We start from the raw sequence: 16,288 nt of genomic DNA on the forward strand, positions 1-16,288 counted from the left end.
GGGCCATAAAATTTAAGCTAGTCACTGATAAATCCAATCGGGAATTCAGGAGAAACTTCTTTACCCAGAGAGTGGTGAGAATGTGGAACTCGCTACCACAAGGAGTGGTTGAGGCGAATAGTGTAGATACATTATAGGGAAAGCTAAACAAACACATGAGGGAGAAAGGAATAGAAGGATATGCTGATCGGGTGAGATGGAAGAGGGTAGGAAGAGGCTCGTGTGGAGCATAAACACCAGCACAGACCAGCTGGGCCGAATGGCCTGTTCCTGTGCTGTACATTCTATGGAATTTTATTTAATGAAAGGCTCATTTTATTCTAATTTACTTCATTTATTAGTGTTGCAATGGATTACTCAAGTGTGGGAGTGGGACCCCCCCCCCAACCTTGATGCCATGAACTGAGTAAAACTGATACTACTATGCATAATCTGGGCTGACACTCCAGTGCTGTACTGAGGAAGTACTGCACTGTCAGAGAGGCCATCCCACGGATAAGCCATTAAGTCGAGGCCCCGTCTGCACGTTCAGGTGAATCTTAAATGATCCCACAGCATTATCTGAAGAGAAGTAGGGAGCTCTCCCTGTATTCTGGCCAACATTTGTCCCTCAACCAACACCATCAAATTAAAACGACTAACCAACCATTCAAATCAATGGTTTGTGGGATCTTGCAGTGCACAAAATAGAATCATACAGAACAGGAGGAGGCTATTCAGCCCATCGTGCCTGTGCTGGCTCTTTGAAAGAGCGATCCAATTAGTCCCACTCCCTCCTGCTCTTTCCCCCAAGCCCCTGCAAATTTTTCCTTTTCAAGTATTTATCCAATTCCTTTTTGAAAGTTACTATTGAATCTGCTTCCACCGCCCTCTCAGGCAGCGCATTCCAGATCAGAACAACTCGCTGCGTAAAAAAATCTCATCTCCCCCCTGGATTTTGTGCCAATTATCTTAAATCTGTGTCCTCTGGTTACCGACCCTCCTGCCAGTGGAAACAGTTTCTCCTTATTTACTCTCTCAAAACCCCTCATGATTTTGAACACCTCGATTAAATCTCCCCTTAATCTTCATAGCAGTAGTTGAGGGTATGTTACCTAGTGGTTGTAGTACTGGACTTGTTATAGTATGGAACCCGAGATTGAGTGTTCAAATCGCACCATGGCAAGTTGTGAGATTGAATTCAATAAATCGGGTAACCAGATAAAGTGACCATGAAGCTGCCGGATTGTCGTGAAAACCCAACAGGTTCACTAACGTCCTTCAAGGAGGGAAACCTGCACCTTTCTCCCTGTTCCGGTCTGGCCTACATGCAACTCCAGTCCCACACTACGTGGCTGACTCTTAATGTGCTCAGAGTAACTAGGCATAGGCAATAAAGGCAGCCTCATGCAAAAATCAATTCTTTTTTTTAAAAAAGCAATTAATTGAATGGGAAATACTTTGAGGCATTTAAAAGAGATGTGATAAGAAGCTGCCTCAATTCAAGTCTTCAATTAATGACTCACTAATATTACTGCAGTGAAGAACAGCTTTAAAATGTGCAAAAACTGAGAATGCATTTGAAAGACAACTTTCATTTAACATCATAAAACGTCCCAAGGCGCTTCACAGGAGCGTAATCAAGACATGACTTGACAACAAGGAGATGTTAGGATAGGTGGAGGTAGGTTTTAAGGAGCGTCTTAACGGAGGAGAGGCGGAGAGGTTTAGAGAGGGAATTCCAGAGCTTAGGGCCCGGGCGGCTGAAGGCACGGCCGCCAATGGTGGAGCGATGGAAATCGGGGGATGCGCAAGAGGCCAGAATTGGAGGAGCGCAGAGATCGCGGAGGGTTGCCGGGGCTGGAGGAGGTGACAGAGATAGGGAGGGGGGGCGAGGCCATGGAGGGATTTGAACACAAGGATGAGAATTTTAAAGACAAGAGTTCTCTACTTAAGGTACATATTACTCTTGTACTCCCGACAAATCCAAATCGTACTTTTGCACCAGGAGCGATCTGAATTCTAAAATAGCCGGAATTAAGTGAGCTGCCTATTAAAAGAGAGGAGTCCGTCGCAACTCCTGGACTTGGTGAGCGAAGTAAAATAAACACGTGCGCTTCTAATCACCGTCGTACTGCGAGGTGGCCAGTGGGGTGGAGACAAGACACGAGCGGCCTCCCCCCCCCTCCTTTACCTGTCATCGTGTTCTCGGAGGTGGAGAGCTGTTCCCGCAGCTTGTCCACGTCGTCAGGGTGGACCTGGTCGTACAGGGTGCTGCCGAACCACTCGGACTGGGGCTGGTTGAGGACCGGAGTGACCGAGTCAGACACGTAGATTATTTTGCCCGACTCGCACGCCGCCACGAAAAGGAAACCGTCCGCAGCTTCCAGGATCAAGTGCTTCAGCTCCTTGGGTTTAAAAAAATATACACCGGCTAATACAGATCGTTCAGGAAACGGATTTCCAACCGCATTAACCTATCAGCCCTGCTGACCCCCTGAGCCCCACCCCCGTCTCACCACCACTGATCCCCTGTACCCCTCCCCCATCTATCACCCCACTAACCCCCTGTACCGCTCCCCGTCTCACCCACCTATCACCCCCACTGACCCCTCCCCCGTCTCACCCACCTATCACCCCCACTGAACCCTCCCCCGTCTCACCCACCTATCACCCCCACTGCCCCCTGTACCCCTCCCCCGTCTCACCCACCTATCACCCCCACTGACCCCTCCCCCGTCTCACCCTCCTATCACCCCCACTGACCCCCTGTACCCATCCCCCGTCTCACCCACCTATCACCCCCACTGACCCCTCCCCCGTCTCACCCACCTATCACCCCCACTGCCCCCTGTACCCCTCCCCCGTCTCACCCACCTATCACCCCCACTGACCCCTCCCCCGTCTCACCCACCTATCACCCCCACTGACCCCCTGTACCCATCCCCCGTCTCACCCACCTATCACCCCCACTGACCCCTCCCCCGTCTCACCCACCTATCACCCCCATTGACCCCCTGTACCCATCCCCCGTCTCACCCACCTATCACCCCCACTGACCCCTCCCCCGTCTCACCCACCCATCACCCCCACTGACCCCCTGTACCCCTCCCCCGTCTCACCCACCTATCGCCACCACTGACCCCCTGTACCCATCCCCCGTCTCACCCACCCATCACCCCCATTGACCCCCTGTACCCCTCCCCCGTCTCACCCACTTATCACCCCCACTGATCCCCCTCCCCCACTTCCTATCACTCCCGCTGACCTACACTGGCCCTCTGACCCATTGTGGGCTTGAGTCCCCACTCCAGAGACTTGAGCCCATAATCCAGGCCGATACGCCCAGTGCCAGTACTGAGGGAGCGCTGCACTGACGGAGGTGCCGTCTTTCGGAAGAGACGTTAAACCGAGGGCCCCGTCTGCCCCTCTCAGGTGGACGTAAAAGATCCCACGGCCACTATTGGAAGAAGAGCAGGGGGGAGTTCTCCCCGGTGTCCTGGGGCCGATATTTATCCCTCAACCAACGTCACTAAAGACGGATTATCTGCCAGTGTTTACGCTCCACACGAGCCTCCACCCCGGTTTACCTGTGAGGGGAACTGAAAGGAACAGAGAGCAATCTGCCGCCGCGTACCGTCCCACTGATGGGGGGGCGGGGGGAGAAAACTACCGACTTCCTGCAGCTCGCGTCCCCGGGAGATTAGGCGGGCGCGAAGACAGCCGGAACGATCCCCGCCCGCGTACCTGGTCCGTGAGGAAGGAGGGTTTGTAAGTGCCGTCGACCGAGGTGTTGCCGGTGCCCCGCAGCGACTTCATGTGGGAGACGGCCATGCGCAGAATGGTCAGCTTGTCCGGCTTGCGGGCCAGGGCGCTGCAGGTCGGCACCATGTCCGACAGCTCCGTGATGTACGCCGTCATCTTGTTCCGCCGTCGCCGCTCGATCTCGCTGTGGTTCTCTCTGAGGGAGGAGCAGAAACAATTGGCTTCCGTGCTGAAGGGAACGAACGACGGACGGACGGACGAAGTTGCATCGGTTCACGTCGCGTCTACGGCACAGGATCAGGCCGTTCGGCCCAACTGGTCCATGCTGGCGTTTATGCTCCACCCGAGCCTCCTCCCTCCCTACTTCATCTCACCCTATCAGCATATCCTTCTATTCCTTTCTCCCTCATGTGTTCATCCAGCTTCCCCTTAAATGTATCTACGCTATTCGCCTCAACTACTCCATGTGGGAGCGAGTTCCACATTCTCACCACTCTCTGGGTAAAGAAGTTTCTCCTGAATTCCCGATTGGATTTATTAGTGACTCTCTTACATTTATGGCCCCCTAGTTCTGGTCTCCCCCCACAAGTGAAAATGTCTTTTCTACGTCTACCCTATCGAACCCTTTCGTTATCTTAAAGGCCTCTATCAGGTCACCCCTCAGCCTTCTCCTTTCTAGAGAAAAAAAAGAGTCCCAGTCTGTTCAGCCTTTACTGGTAAGTATATCCTCCCAGTTCCAGGATCATCCCTGTGAATCAGCAAGATCCCACAATCAGCAATGTGATAAGTGACCAGTTCATCTGTTCTAGTGTCATGGTAGGTACAGCACAGGAGGCCATTCGGCCCATCATGCCTGTGCCAGCTCTTTGAAAGAGCTATCCAATTAATCCCATTCCCCTGCAATTTTTTTCCCTTCAAGGATTCGTTTTATTTCTTTTGAAAGTTATTATTGAATCTGCTTCCACCGCCCTTTCAGGCAGCGCATTCCAGATCAGAACAACTCACTGCGTAAAAAAATGTTTCCTGATGTTGCCTCTGGCTCTTTTGCCGATCACCTTAAATCTGTGTCCTCTGGTTACCGACCCTCCTGCCACTGGAAACAGTTTCTCCTTATTTACGATCAAAACTTTTCATGATCTTGAACAGCTCTATCAAATCTCCCCTTAACCTTCTCTGCTCTAAGGAGAACAATCCCAGCTTCTCCAGTCTCTCCACATAACTGAAGTCCCTCATCCCTGACACCATTCTGGTAAATCTCCTCTGCCCCCTCTCCAAGGTCTTGACGTCCTTCCTAAAGTGATGTTGGTTGAGGGATAAATATTGGCCCAGGACACCAGGGAGAACTCCCTAGCTCTTTTAAAAACACGGAAAGCAGCAGCCCCAACCCAGCTAAGCCAGATCGCGACATCATCCAAAGTATCAGTCAATCCCCCTTCACCGTGCACACGCACACTGTCCCCGTAGGGGTCTGGATAGCGATCAGGAGTGGGGATGCTAACCGATTTCTCCCCTTCCCTAATGAGAAGACATTATGGCCAGTTTCTGACCGAGATCGACTAACGCGGTAGCCAGCAGTGGAGCTTCCCCGCAGGCCGTGAGTCGCTAAAGCTTTTTAAGATAGCTTTCTAATAGGATACTTCTCATGAATGCCAAGAGGAGGCTTGGTGAGTAAGACGCTGTTACCTCGCAAATCTCTCTTTGTCATTGGGCCCTTGATCGTCATCACACCTGGATGGAAAGATCAACAGTTAACTTATGTACGTCCTGTGCATCCTGAGAAGATTATCCATTTTAACTACTTATCTATATATTTTACACATGAAAAAACTCGCACTGCTGTCCACAAATCTTACTTCCTATTGTCGCGATTTTTGGGTCACGCTTTTCAGTCAATATTTACCATTGTTAATTGCTATGTCAACATTTACCATTCAATTTTGCTATGTCAACTGTCACGCTGTAGTTACAGGGTCTGGCCATTGGGTGGCGCTGTAGAGCAAGTATCTGAAGTCTGCCCAACTCAGTCGCCATCTTGGATATGAGAAAACTTTATGTTCATCAAACTCAACTGAACGGGGGCAATTTATTAAATTAGTTTAATAAATAAAAGCAGAGTTTACACAGACCTTGGGAATTTGCTACTGCCTTCTCCTTCGTCATCATCATCATCATCGAAATTGAGTCTAGAAAGGAGAAAGAACAAATAATTCACAAAAGATTGTACTCATCACAGCAATGCCCTAAACAATGGCCTCTGTAAAACCCACCACAAGGGAACAGAGGAACCCATTTTCAGCAAACATAAACTGCTTGCATTTATATGGCACCTTTGACGTTTTAAAGGCTAAATAGTAAGAGGAAGGGACGGCCGAGGGTGGTATGGAGTTCCAGCTTTGGAGATGGGAGAATTCTGCGGGAAGGGGTTGTAATATAGCTTGTGAAAACCATCAGATGGAGATGTGAAAATCTAGAGGTTTCATTGTCAACATTGACCCTTGTAAACTGCAATGTTAACATTTGCCATTCGAACTTTGCGTTGTGCAACATTTCCTTATGTGTTTTTGTTGTTGTGACTGTTTAGAACAAACAGAAAGTACATCGGCCATTGTCAGTAGCGGCGATCTGAATACCGCCAGTCCCAAATGATCTTCAATTCAGAACATTCGCAGAAATTGCACTTCAGAAAGCAAGCATTCTGCCCATCGAGCCTGTGCAAGGAGTTTTCGTTTACATTCTTCCTTTTTAAATACTTGTGCAATCCCATTTTCTACGATGTTATGTCCCTGCTCTCCTATCCGGCTTCCCACCTTGCACCCTCTGTAAACTTCAGCTCGTCCAAAACTCTGCTGCCCCCGTATCCTAACTCGCACCGAGTCCCGTTCACCCATCACCTCCCTGTGCCCTCTGACCTACATTGGCTCCCGGTCCGGCCACGCCTCGATTTTAAAATTCTCATCCTTGTTTTCAAATCCCTCCATGGCCCTCGCCCCCACCCCATCTCTCTTATAACCTCCTCCAGCCCCTACAACCCTCCGAGATCTCTGCGCTCCTCCAATTCTGACCTCTTGCGCATCCCCGATTTCCTTCGCTCCACCATTGGCGGCCGTGCCTTCAGCCGTCTAGGCCCTAAGCTCTGGAATTCCCTCCCTAAACCTCTCCGCCTCTCTCTCCTCCTTTAAGACGCTCCTTAAAACCTACCTCTTTGACCAAACTTTTGGTCACCTGTCCTAATATCTCCTTATGTGGCTCGGTGTCAAATTTTGTTTGATAATCGCTCCCTTGGGACGTTTACTATGTTAAAGGCGCTGGATAAATGCAGGTTGTTGATGCTTCAACGGCCCTTCAGGTAAAGAATTCCACGTTTTCATAACCTCGGTGTGAAAAGATTTCTTCCACCTTCCCCTTTTGTTCTTCGAATGATAATCCTCAATCTATGCCCATTTGTTACCAATTCGCCAAGGAATAATCTTTCACCCTCTACCCTCAAAACCTGTCCAAATTTTGAAAATCATGAATAGATTCCTCCTTAACTTTGTCTTTCAGCGACAAAACCACCTAATTGTTAAGCATTTCAGAAAAGTTGTGCACCGCTGGAAGCATTTAACCTCCAAATCACCTCTTGCTTTGCTTGTGTTTTCTAAGGTTATCTAGAAATGACTTCTGGATATCCGTCATTCTGTATATAAACCATCCAAACCCTTCGATTAGATTCCAGTCTGTAACTCACTCCCGGGTATCTGTTATTCTATATATAAACCCCCCGAACCCCTCGATTAGATTCCAGCCTGTAACTCACTCCCGGGTATCTGTTATTCTATATATAAACCCCCCGAACCCCTCGATTAGATTCCAGCCTGTAACTCACTCCCGGGTATCTGTTATTCTATATATAAACCCCCCGAACCCCTCGATTAGATTCCAGCCTAAAACTCACTCTGGATATCCCTGCAGAAAACAATCCTTTCACAGCTGCCCGATCTAACGTAGCAGCAAGTCCAAGGATCCTTACCCTGTCCGTCTTTTAGGTGCGCGAGAGACGATTGCCCCCCCGGGCTGAGGCTGTGTCCCTGCTCCAGCGTTCCCGGCCACCGATAAACCCAGCGGTCCTCCAATCTCTGAAGCCATTTCTGAAACTTGGGGAAACAAAAACCATAAACATGAGCGTAAGTGAAACATTAGATTTGGGGGGGGGGGGGGGGGGGGAGGGGAGAAATACCTTTACGAACATGCGAAAATGACAGGCAGGAAAAGACCAGCTGGTCCATCAAGCCAGCATCTTATCGCGTTCTCGAAAGATTTCAATGAATTCCTTTTGGAGGGTAGTGATGGAGGACACTTAGGGACCATCTCCAAATTCCACAGTCACCCACCTACTGCACTTCACTTCGCCCTATTTACACTACAGCCTTAGCGTCAGCGTGAAATGGTCGCTGAGGTTGTACTGGAAATCCAGAATCATGGAGCGACTGAAGCAAAGTGGAGTGAGACTCCCTGGAGGGAGTAAGGCACTTTGGCTATGAAAGACGCTATATAAATGCAACAGATAAGAACCTGCATTTATATAGCATCTTTACCGTGGTAAAATGTACCAAGGCGCTTCACGGGAGTTTTATTAAACACCGAGCCACATAAGGAGATATTAGGACTGGTGACCAAAAGCTTGGTCAAAGAGGTAGGTTTTAAGGAGCGTCTTAAAGGAGGAGAGAGAGGCGGAGAGGTTTAGGGAGGGAATTCTAGAACTTAGGACCGAGGCAGCTGAAGGCACGGCCGCCAATGGTGCAGCGATGAAAATCGGGGATGCACAAGAGGCCAGAATTGGAGGAGTGCAGAGATCTCGGAGGGTTGTAGGGCTGGAGGAGGTTACAGAGATAGGGAGTGGGACGAGGCCATGGAGGGATTTGAAAACAAGGATGAGAATTTTAAAATCGAGGCGTTGCCGGACCAGGAGCCAATGTAGGTCAGCGAGCACAGGGGTGATGGGTCAACGGGACTTGGTGTGAGTTGGGACACGGGGGCAGCAGCGTTTTAGATGAGCTCAAGTTTATGGAAGGTGGGAGGCCGGCCAGGAGAGCATTGGAATAGTCGAGTCTAGAGGTAACAAAGGCACGGATGAGGGTTTCAGCAGCAGATGAGCTGAGATGGGCGATGTTACAGAGATGGAAGTAGGTGGTCTTGAGTAATGAGGCACTTAGCGATGGTGAGAAAATGCAATTTTCTCTTACAGACTGGACGGAGGGGAGAAAGACACCCATAACCCACTGAGTCACGGCCGACACCCAATTTACAAAACTTGACTTCCTGTTATCACAATTTTGAGTCAACCTTTTCCCATTATAAATTTCTAGGCTATTTTTATAATGGAAACGCCCCGTGTAAACTTGTCATGCTGTAATTGGTGGCGCTGTAGTGTTTCACTTTCAGTTGTGCTGCAGAGAAACTCCAAAGTTCTAACCAACTCTACCGCCGAAACTGCTGGAAGACTTGATATTTAATTATATAAACAATAAAATCAACATATAACATAAAAATAAGGTCAAAATGTATTTAAAATGGGGACTGAATGATGTCTGCGGGCCTTGATGTAGTTATCCACCATTCTCTAACTCCACTCACCTGAAGACGACACCTAGTCTTGATTCTTGTACGCCATGGCAGCTCAACTAATATATTATTAAAAATCTTGCTTAGAATATGCACTTCCTGTCCACCATCCTTACTTTCTATTACTACGATTTTTGGTTGTGCTTTTCTGTCAACATTTCCCGTTCTAAATTGTCACGTCGCCATTTCCCATTCACTTTTGCTATGTAAACTGTCACGACGTAGCGGCAGGCTCGGGCCACTAGGTGGCTCTGCGGAGCGACGCTATGAAGTCTCCCATCCAACTCCGTTGCCATCTTGTATGAGAAACAACATTTCTATTCATTAACTGACCATGGAGAACATCACCGGCAATTTATAGACTCATAGAATGATGCAGCACAAAGGAAGCCATTCGGCCCATTGTGCCTCCTCTTTGTTCGAGCTATCGAATTAGCCCACAGCCCCGCAAATTTTTCCCCTTCAAGTATTTATCCAATTCCCTTTTGAAAGTTACTATTTAACCTGCTTCCACCACCTTTACAGGCAGCGCATTCCAGATAACAACTCGCTGCGTAAAAATAATTCTCCTCATGTCGCCTCTGGTTCTTTAGTCAATTACCTTAAATCTGTGTCCTCTGGTTACCGACCCTCCTGCCACTGGAAACAGTTTCCCTTAATTTACTCTCTCTTTTACTGGTAATATTTTAGTAGCATTGCAGATAGGACACTTCCCGTAATCGTGTCAGACCAGCCTTTCCTGACTCCCCATGAGCAATGCCATGGTAATCTGCCAAGGTACTTGGAAGAACAGGGGCAGGGTGAAGTTTGGGAGGCAAGACAAAAAACAAAAAGGATAAATGTAGATATATTAAAAATGCAGTCACACATACTTGAGAAAACAGTGGCAAGAAGTTTAAAACTTCGAAGGGCGAGGCTAAATCAGGATAGGGGAGATTCACAAGTGGGGGGGACTAGAACATGAAGTGCCACTCAAAAATTGTCCATTAAGTCTTGGGGCAGGTAGTGCACGTGTACGCTAGATACTGAATATCGCAGCTCATCACCCATAGCATGGCATACAGGGAATCAAAGCCAAGGGCAGTCTTCAGGTGAAGTTGGGTTAGAGGCCACAGGGATAACTGGTAGAACCTTGGTGATTCCATGCGGAGTATAGACCAGTTGGGTCGAATGGCCTGTTTCTGTGCTGTAAATTCTATGTAACCGGACCGGGGCGCAAAAGCATGATTCAAACCCCATTTTTAAATCCTACATTTTATTTAGCGAATGCTGACTTGGAGTCTACTGCCAGCCATTTTTGAGCTTTGTCATTTGCCAGCATGCAAAGTGTAAATGCCAGAGAGTTTTGAGTCAGTGGGCACGACTCAACGACGTGGGACATGGTTTTTATTTGTCCACAAGGACATTTTTCAATGTCACAAAGGCCCCATAGGTAAAGATTTGAGGCGCACTCTCCTTGTCCAGTTCGAAAGCAGCTGGGAATTGCCCACTTACGACACTGGGCCTGTTGAATATTGACTGACGGATCTGAAGATTTTCAGATCCCGGTCATAGAAACATAGGAACAGGAGTAGACCATTCAGCCCCTCGAGCCTGCTCCGCCATTCAAATAGATCACGGCTGATCTGTATCTTAACTCCATTTACCCGCATTGGTTCCTCCATCGTCGCGGAGTCACAATCCTGGAACTCCCTTCCTAACAGCACTGTGGGAGAACCTTCACCACACGGACTGCAGCAGTTCAAGAAGGCGGCTCATCACCACCTTCTCAAGGGCAATTAGGGGATGGGCAATAAATGCCAGCGATGCCCACATCCCATGAATGAATAAAAAAAAACCCTTAATACCCTTACCCAACAAAAATCTATCAATCTCAGGTATGAAATTTCCAATTGACCCCCAGCCTCAACAGCTTTTTGGGGGAGAGAGTTCCAGATCTCCACTCCCCTTTGTGTGAAGAAGTGCTTCCTGACATCACCCCTGAACGGCCTGGCTCTAATTTTGAAGTTATACCCCCGTGATCTGGACCTTCCCCCCCATCCCAGCAACAAGAGATAGCTTTTCTCTACCCTACTACCTGAAAGGGTGGTAGAGGCAGAAACCCTCAACTCATTTAAAAAGTACTTGGATGTGCACTTGAAGTGCCGTAACCTGCAGGGCAACAGACCAAGTGCTGGAAAATGGGATTAAGCTGGATTGCTCTTTTTCGGCTGGCACAAACACGATGGGCCGAATGGCTTCCTCTGTGCCGTAACTTTCTACGATTCTATCAAATCCTTTAATCATCCTAAACACCTCAATTAGATCACCCCTTAATCTTCTATACTCCAGGGTATACTAGCCTCGTCTATGCAAAATGTCCTCATAATTTACCCCTTTCAGTCCCGGTATCATTCTGGTGAATCTGGGCTGCATCCCCCTCCTGAGATGCGGTGCCTAGAACTGAACGCAGTACTCCAGATGGGGTCTAACCAGAGCTTTATATAACTAACATAACTTTCACCCCTTTGTATTCCAACCCCCTCGAGATAAAGGCCAACATTTCATTAGCTTTTTTAATCATTTTCTGTACCCGTCCACTAGCTTATAGTGAATTCTGTACTTTGGCACCTAAATCTCTCTGCTCCTCCACAGTTCCCAGCTTCACACCAGAGAAAATATGCTAAATCAGCTAACAATGCAACAAGTTGTACACTTCCACATCATCTTTTGACTTTGTATTGTTATTTATAGTTAAGGCTTAGATAAATTTGAGAAGCAGAGTGGGTTGGCACATGCAAGTTTCTCTGTAGAGGCAGAGAAGCGGAGAAACACAGGACTGCAGCGCCACTGCTGGCAAGAGCATGTAATTACAGCGTGACAAGTTTACATAGGAAGTTTGCATTCTAAGTCTGGACATAGGGATTTGTAACAGTCAAAGGTGACTTTAAAATGTGAGAATAGTTCAGATCTACAGACAGAAAATGCACACAGATACAAGATTTTTAATATACTGTTGATAAATAATAAAAAAGTTAACTAAAATACTTTCTTTTAAAAGAGAACAGAACCTCAGGGGGATATGCTCAAATAATCAGCAAACTAATTAAAATCGATCCCACAATACATTCACCAACTTTTGATAAATCAAAATACACCAACAAAAAAGTTAATCTTCACACACTCTTGTTTGCATTATAAATTCCTATGTCAACATTTAGAATGGGAACTAGCTACGTAAACATGTCACGCTGCACTGACCACAGCACCTCCACTGGCGGGAGGGTGGAATTACAGCGTGACATGTTTACATAGAGAGTTCCCATTATAAATGTGACCCTAGGTATTTATAACGGGGAGGAATAAGTTGACTCAGGTGTGAGATTGGGTCAATAATAAATCCACAGAGCCCTGGCTGGTTATTAATTGTTTAACAAAAACTTATATTTGAAGCAATGGGGCAGAATTTTAATGCTGGTATAAGTTAGCATTAAATCTTCCAGCACATGGGCCCCAAGCCCCTCACTCACTGCCAGAACTGTTGTTGTGGTTGTTGGTGCTGCGGCCTACTGCCCGCCTGCAGCCTGCGCCTCAATTTTCGGGGCGCCGCTCACCTGGGTTGACAGCCGCGGCCATGGTTCAACGCGCGACGGCGGCCTCTCCTCCGTGCGCTTCGGTCCAACATCCGCCGGCGCTGCTTGCTTGCTGCTGCGCCCGGGGCTGGAAGCTCGCTCCGGGCCGGCCGGCCCGTCCGCCCTCCCCCGGCCGGGAAATTCGGGAACCCGAAAACTTCCACAAAATGGAGGCTCCCCCTCCGCGCAACCAAACCTGATTTTTTTTTTTGCTCGCTGCGTTCCTGCTTCCTAAAAAGGGGGCGGGCCGTGAAGCAAAAGAGGGCGGGGCGTCCTTGATTGACGCGGCCTTCCACCAATCGCAATAGCCCAGCCGCCCGCCCGTCTGGCTGGGCACTCGGCCAATCGAAGGTGAGTTGCCTTTGATTGACGTGTTTGCTTGTCCCGCCCCCTCCCGTTCCCGGAAGTGTGGGCAGATTGCATCAAACTTTGGAAAGTTTCATAATTTAAAAAAGTTTTTTTTTAAATTGTTTCCTCTTAAATTTTTAAAAAAATTTTAGGATTCTATTATTTCCTGTTTTAAATTGTTTCTACAAAGTTTAATTTTTATAATCCCTTCAGAAAGTTTTTTTTAAAAATCAGGATATATAAAACTGCTATATGTAAAAGTGTCACCAGTAAGCTATCGGATTTTCATAAAAACCCAACTGGTTGGTTATTTCCAGTACAGAAGGAAACCTGCCTTCCTTACCCGGTCTGCCTTATATGTGACTCCAGTCCCCACACCAACATGGTTGACTCTATATGCCCTCGAAAGTGGCCTGGCTCACCACTCAGTTGTTTCAAACCATTACATTTGTCCAAGAAGAACTAGTGATGGGCAATAAATTCTGGTCTACCAGACACCCACATCCTGAGGACATGAGAGAAGGCCATTCAGCCCTTACCTGCTCCGCCATTCAACTAGATCACGGCTGATCTGTACCAGTTGGGTAGAATGGGCCTATACTCTCTGGGGTTTAGAAGAATGAGAGGGGATCTCATTGAAACATATAAGATTCTGAGGGGGGCTTGACAGGCTGAGAGGTTGTTTCCCCTGGCTGGAGAGTCTAGAACCAGGGGGCATAGTCTCAGGATGAAGGGGTCGGCCATCCTAGACTGAGATGAGGAGGAATTTCTTCACACAGAGGATTGTGAATCTTTGGAATTCTCTACCCCAGTGGGCTGTGGATGCTCAGTCGTTGAGTATATTCAAGGCTGAGGCCCGCATGCAGCAAGACCTGGACAACATCCAGGCTTGGGCTCATAAGTGGCAAGTAACATTCGCGCCAGACAAATGCCAGGCAATGACCATCTCCAACAAGAGAGAGTCTAACCACCTCCCCTTGACATTCAACGGCATTACCATCGCCAAATCCCCCACCATCAACATCCTGGGGGTCACCATTGACCAGAAACTTAACTGGACCAGCCATATAAATACTGTGGCTACGAGAGCAGGTCAGCGGCTGGGTATTCTGCGGCGAGTGACTCACCTCCTGACTCCCCAAAGCCTTTCCATCATCTACAAGGCACAAGTCAGGAGTGTGATGGAATACTCTCCATTTGCTTGGATGAGTGCAGCTGCAACAACACTCAAGAAGCTCGACACCATCCAGGACAAAGCAGCCCGCTTGATTGGCACCCCATCCACCACCCTAAACATTCACTCCCTTCACCACCGGCGCACTGTGGCTGCAGTGTGTACCATCCACAGGATGCACTGCAGCAACTCGTCAAGGCTTCTTCGAAAGCACCTCCCAAACCCGCGACCTCTACCACCTAGAAGGACAAGGGCAGCAGGCACATGGGAACAACACCACCTGCACGTTCCCCCTCCAAGTCACACACCATCCCGACTCGGAAATATATCGGCCGTTCGTTCATCGTCGCTGGGTCAAAATCCTGGAACTCCCTTCCTAACAGCACTGTGGGAGAACCGTCACCACACGGACTGCAGCGGTTCAAGAAGGCGGCTCACCACCACCTTCTCAAGGGGCAATTAGGGATGGGCAATAAATGCCGGCCTCGCCAGCGACGCCCACATCCCATGAACGAATAAAAAAAAAGTCAAATTCTGTTTTTATTCAGTGGGATATCCCAGGTTTTTTTGGCCCAGGACACTGAGGAGAACTCCCACCCACCCCTCACTCTTCTTTAAATAGTGGTCCTGGGATCTTTTGACGTCCACCTGAAGAGGGAAGACGGTGCCTCGGGTTAACGTCTCATCCTAAAGGAAGGGAACACTCCCTCGGTACCGCGCGGCTTAGGTTGTGAGGTGAAATTCCGATGTAGACACTGCGGCCCCACTACCTTCTGGTCTAGAGGCAAGATTGCTAATTGCTGAGCCGAGCTGACAATACGAAACGAGGTTGGGGAAACAAAAAGGGGCCTGGGGCACTGGATTGAGCACACAACAAATTGTCGATGGTGACAACAGGTGCTGAACTATTTTTGGCCTGAGTTTTTCGATTGGAGTAGAGTCGAGGTCGAGGGGGAGGGTTGTTGTTTCCCCATTGTGTACGTACACGAGAGAGGCTCACCTCTGACCCTGGGGGATGGGCGGGAAGGGGAGACTGGGCAGACACCACCCACAACCAACTCAAGAGATGTTTAGTGGGTAAGAAAGTCGTCAAGGCACCCACCTCTCCTTCCTCCAGCGTAGTGTCAAAGAACCCAACCAAACCTTACAGAAAAGTCCAGGAACACTCTGGTAAGCCGACTCTTCGTTATTTCTGTGTCTTTTTCAATCGTCCTCTCTCCTTTTCAAATCCCCATTTCCCTTTCCCAGAGGCACTGAAGGATGTTTCCTGCTGAGGTGGAGCCTTTTGCTCCCACCCAAGCGGCCATTCTTCGTACGTGAGCCTGGATAGCGAGCGTCGGGTGGCTATTCAACTGTGGAGGCGGCCCCGGCCAATTCCAATCCCCTTTCCTTTCCAGCAGGATAGCTGATGCCAACGGTGGCGCCCCCTACCGTTGCTCCGCCTGAGATCGGCTGACCCAGCGCACGCCAGGGGATTGATTCCAGAACCTTCTTTGGTCTGCGCTGCGCCGGGCGTGCAGTTACTCGCGGAGCCGGTCCCCAGCTGACCAGGACGTGGAGGTGAACAGGCCAAAGGCCCCGTCAAGAGAAATACAGCAGCTGCTCTGATGGGTCAAGGAGCCATTTAGAGCAGGAAGGATCCAAGGCCTGGGTGCGGCCGATGTCAAGTTGGCTGATGGCAGCCAAGATGGCGGGAGGGCAGATGCCAGCGGCGGCTGGTGACGGGTGAGGCCCAGCTGTACAGGCCTAATCAAGCCAGTCTGTCACCATGGCAATGGGACCTTCACGCATTTGCAATGCATTTTATTGT

At 48.8% G+C, this 16,288-nt stretch overlaps 1 protein-coding gene across 1 annotated transcript in view; it reads right to left on the reverse strand.

Annotated features, from left to right (window-relative positions):
- Positions 1 to 13,174, reverse strand: part of LOC137306661 (aryl hydrocarbon receptor nuclear translocator-like) — a 36,734-nt gene extending 23,560 nt beyond the window's left edge. The window contains exons 1-6 of the mRNA XM_067976007.1: positions 12,939 to 13,174; positions 7,754 to 7,877; positions 5,871 to 5,927; positions 5,428 to 5,472; positions 3,727 to 3,940; positions 2,174 to 2,387 (exon numbers count right to left, since the gene is read on the reverse strand). Coding sequence (XP_067832108.1) covers positions 2,174 to 2,387; positions 3,727 to 3,940; positions 5,428 to 5,472; positions 5,871 to 5,927; positions 7,754 to 7,877; positions 12,939 to 12,960 — 676 coding nt within the window. The 5' untranslated portion in view covers positions 12,961 to 13,174. The remainder of the gene's footprint in view (positions 1 to 2,173; positions 2,388 to 3,726; positions 3,941 to 5,427; positions 5,473 to 5,870; positions 5,928 to 7,753; positions 7,878 to 12,938) is intronic.
- Positions 13,175 to 16,288: the final 3,114 nt, after the last annotated feature.

The sequence above is a fragment of the Heptranchias perlo genome, chromosome 44 (assembly GCF_035084215.1).
Source record: "Heptranchias perlo isolate sHepPer1 chromosome 44, sHepPer1.hap1, whole genome shotgun sequence".
Lineage (NCBI taxonomy): Eukaryota > Metazoa > Chordata > Chondrichthyes > Hexanchiformes > Hexanchidae > Heptranchias > Heptranchias perlo.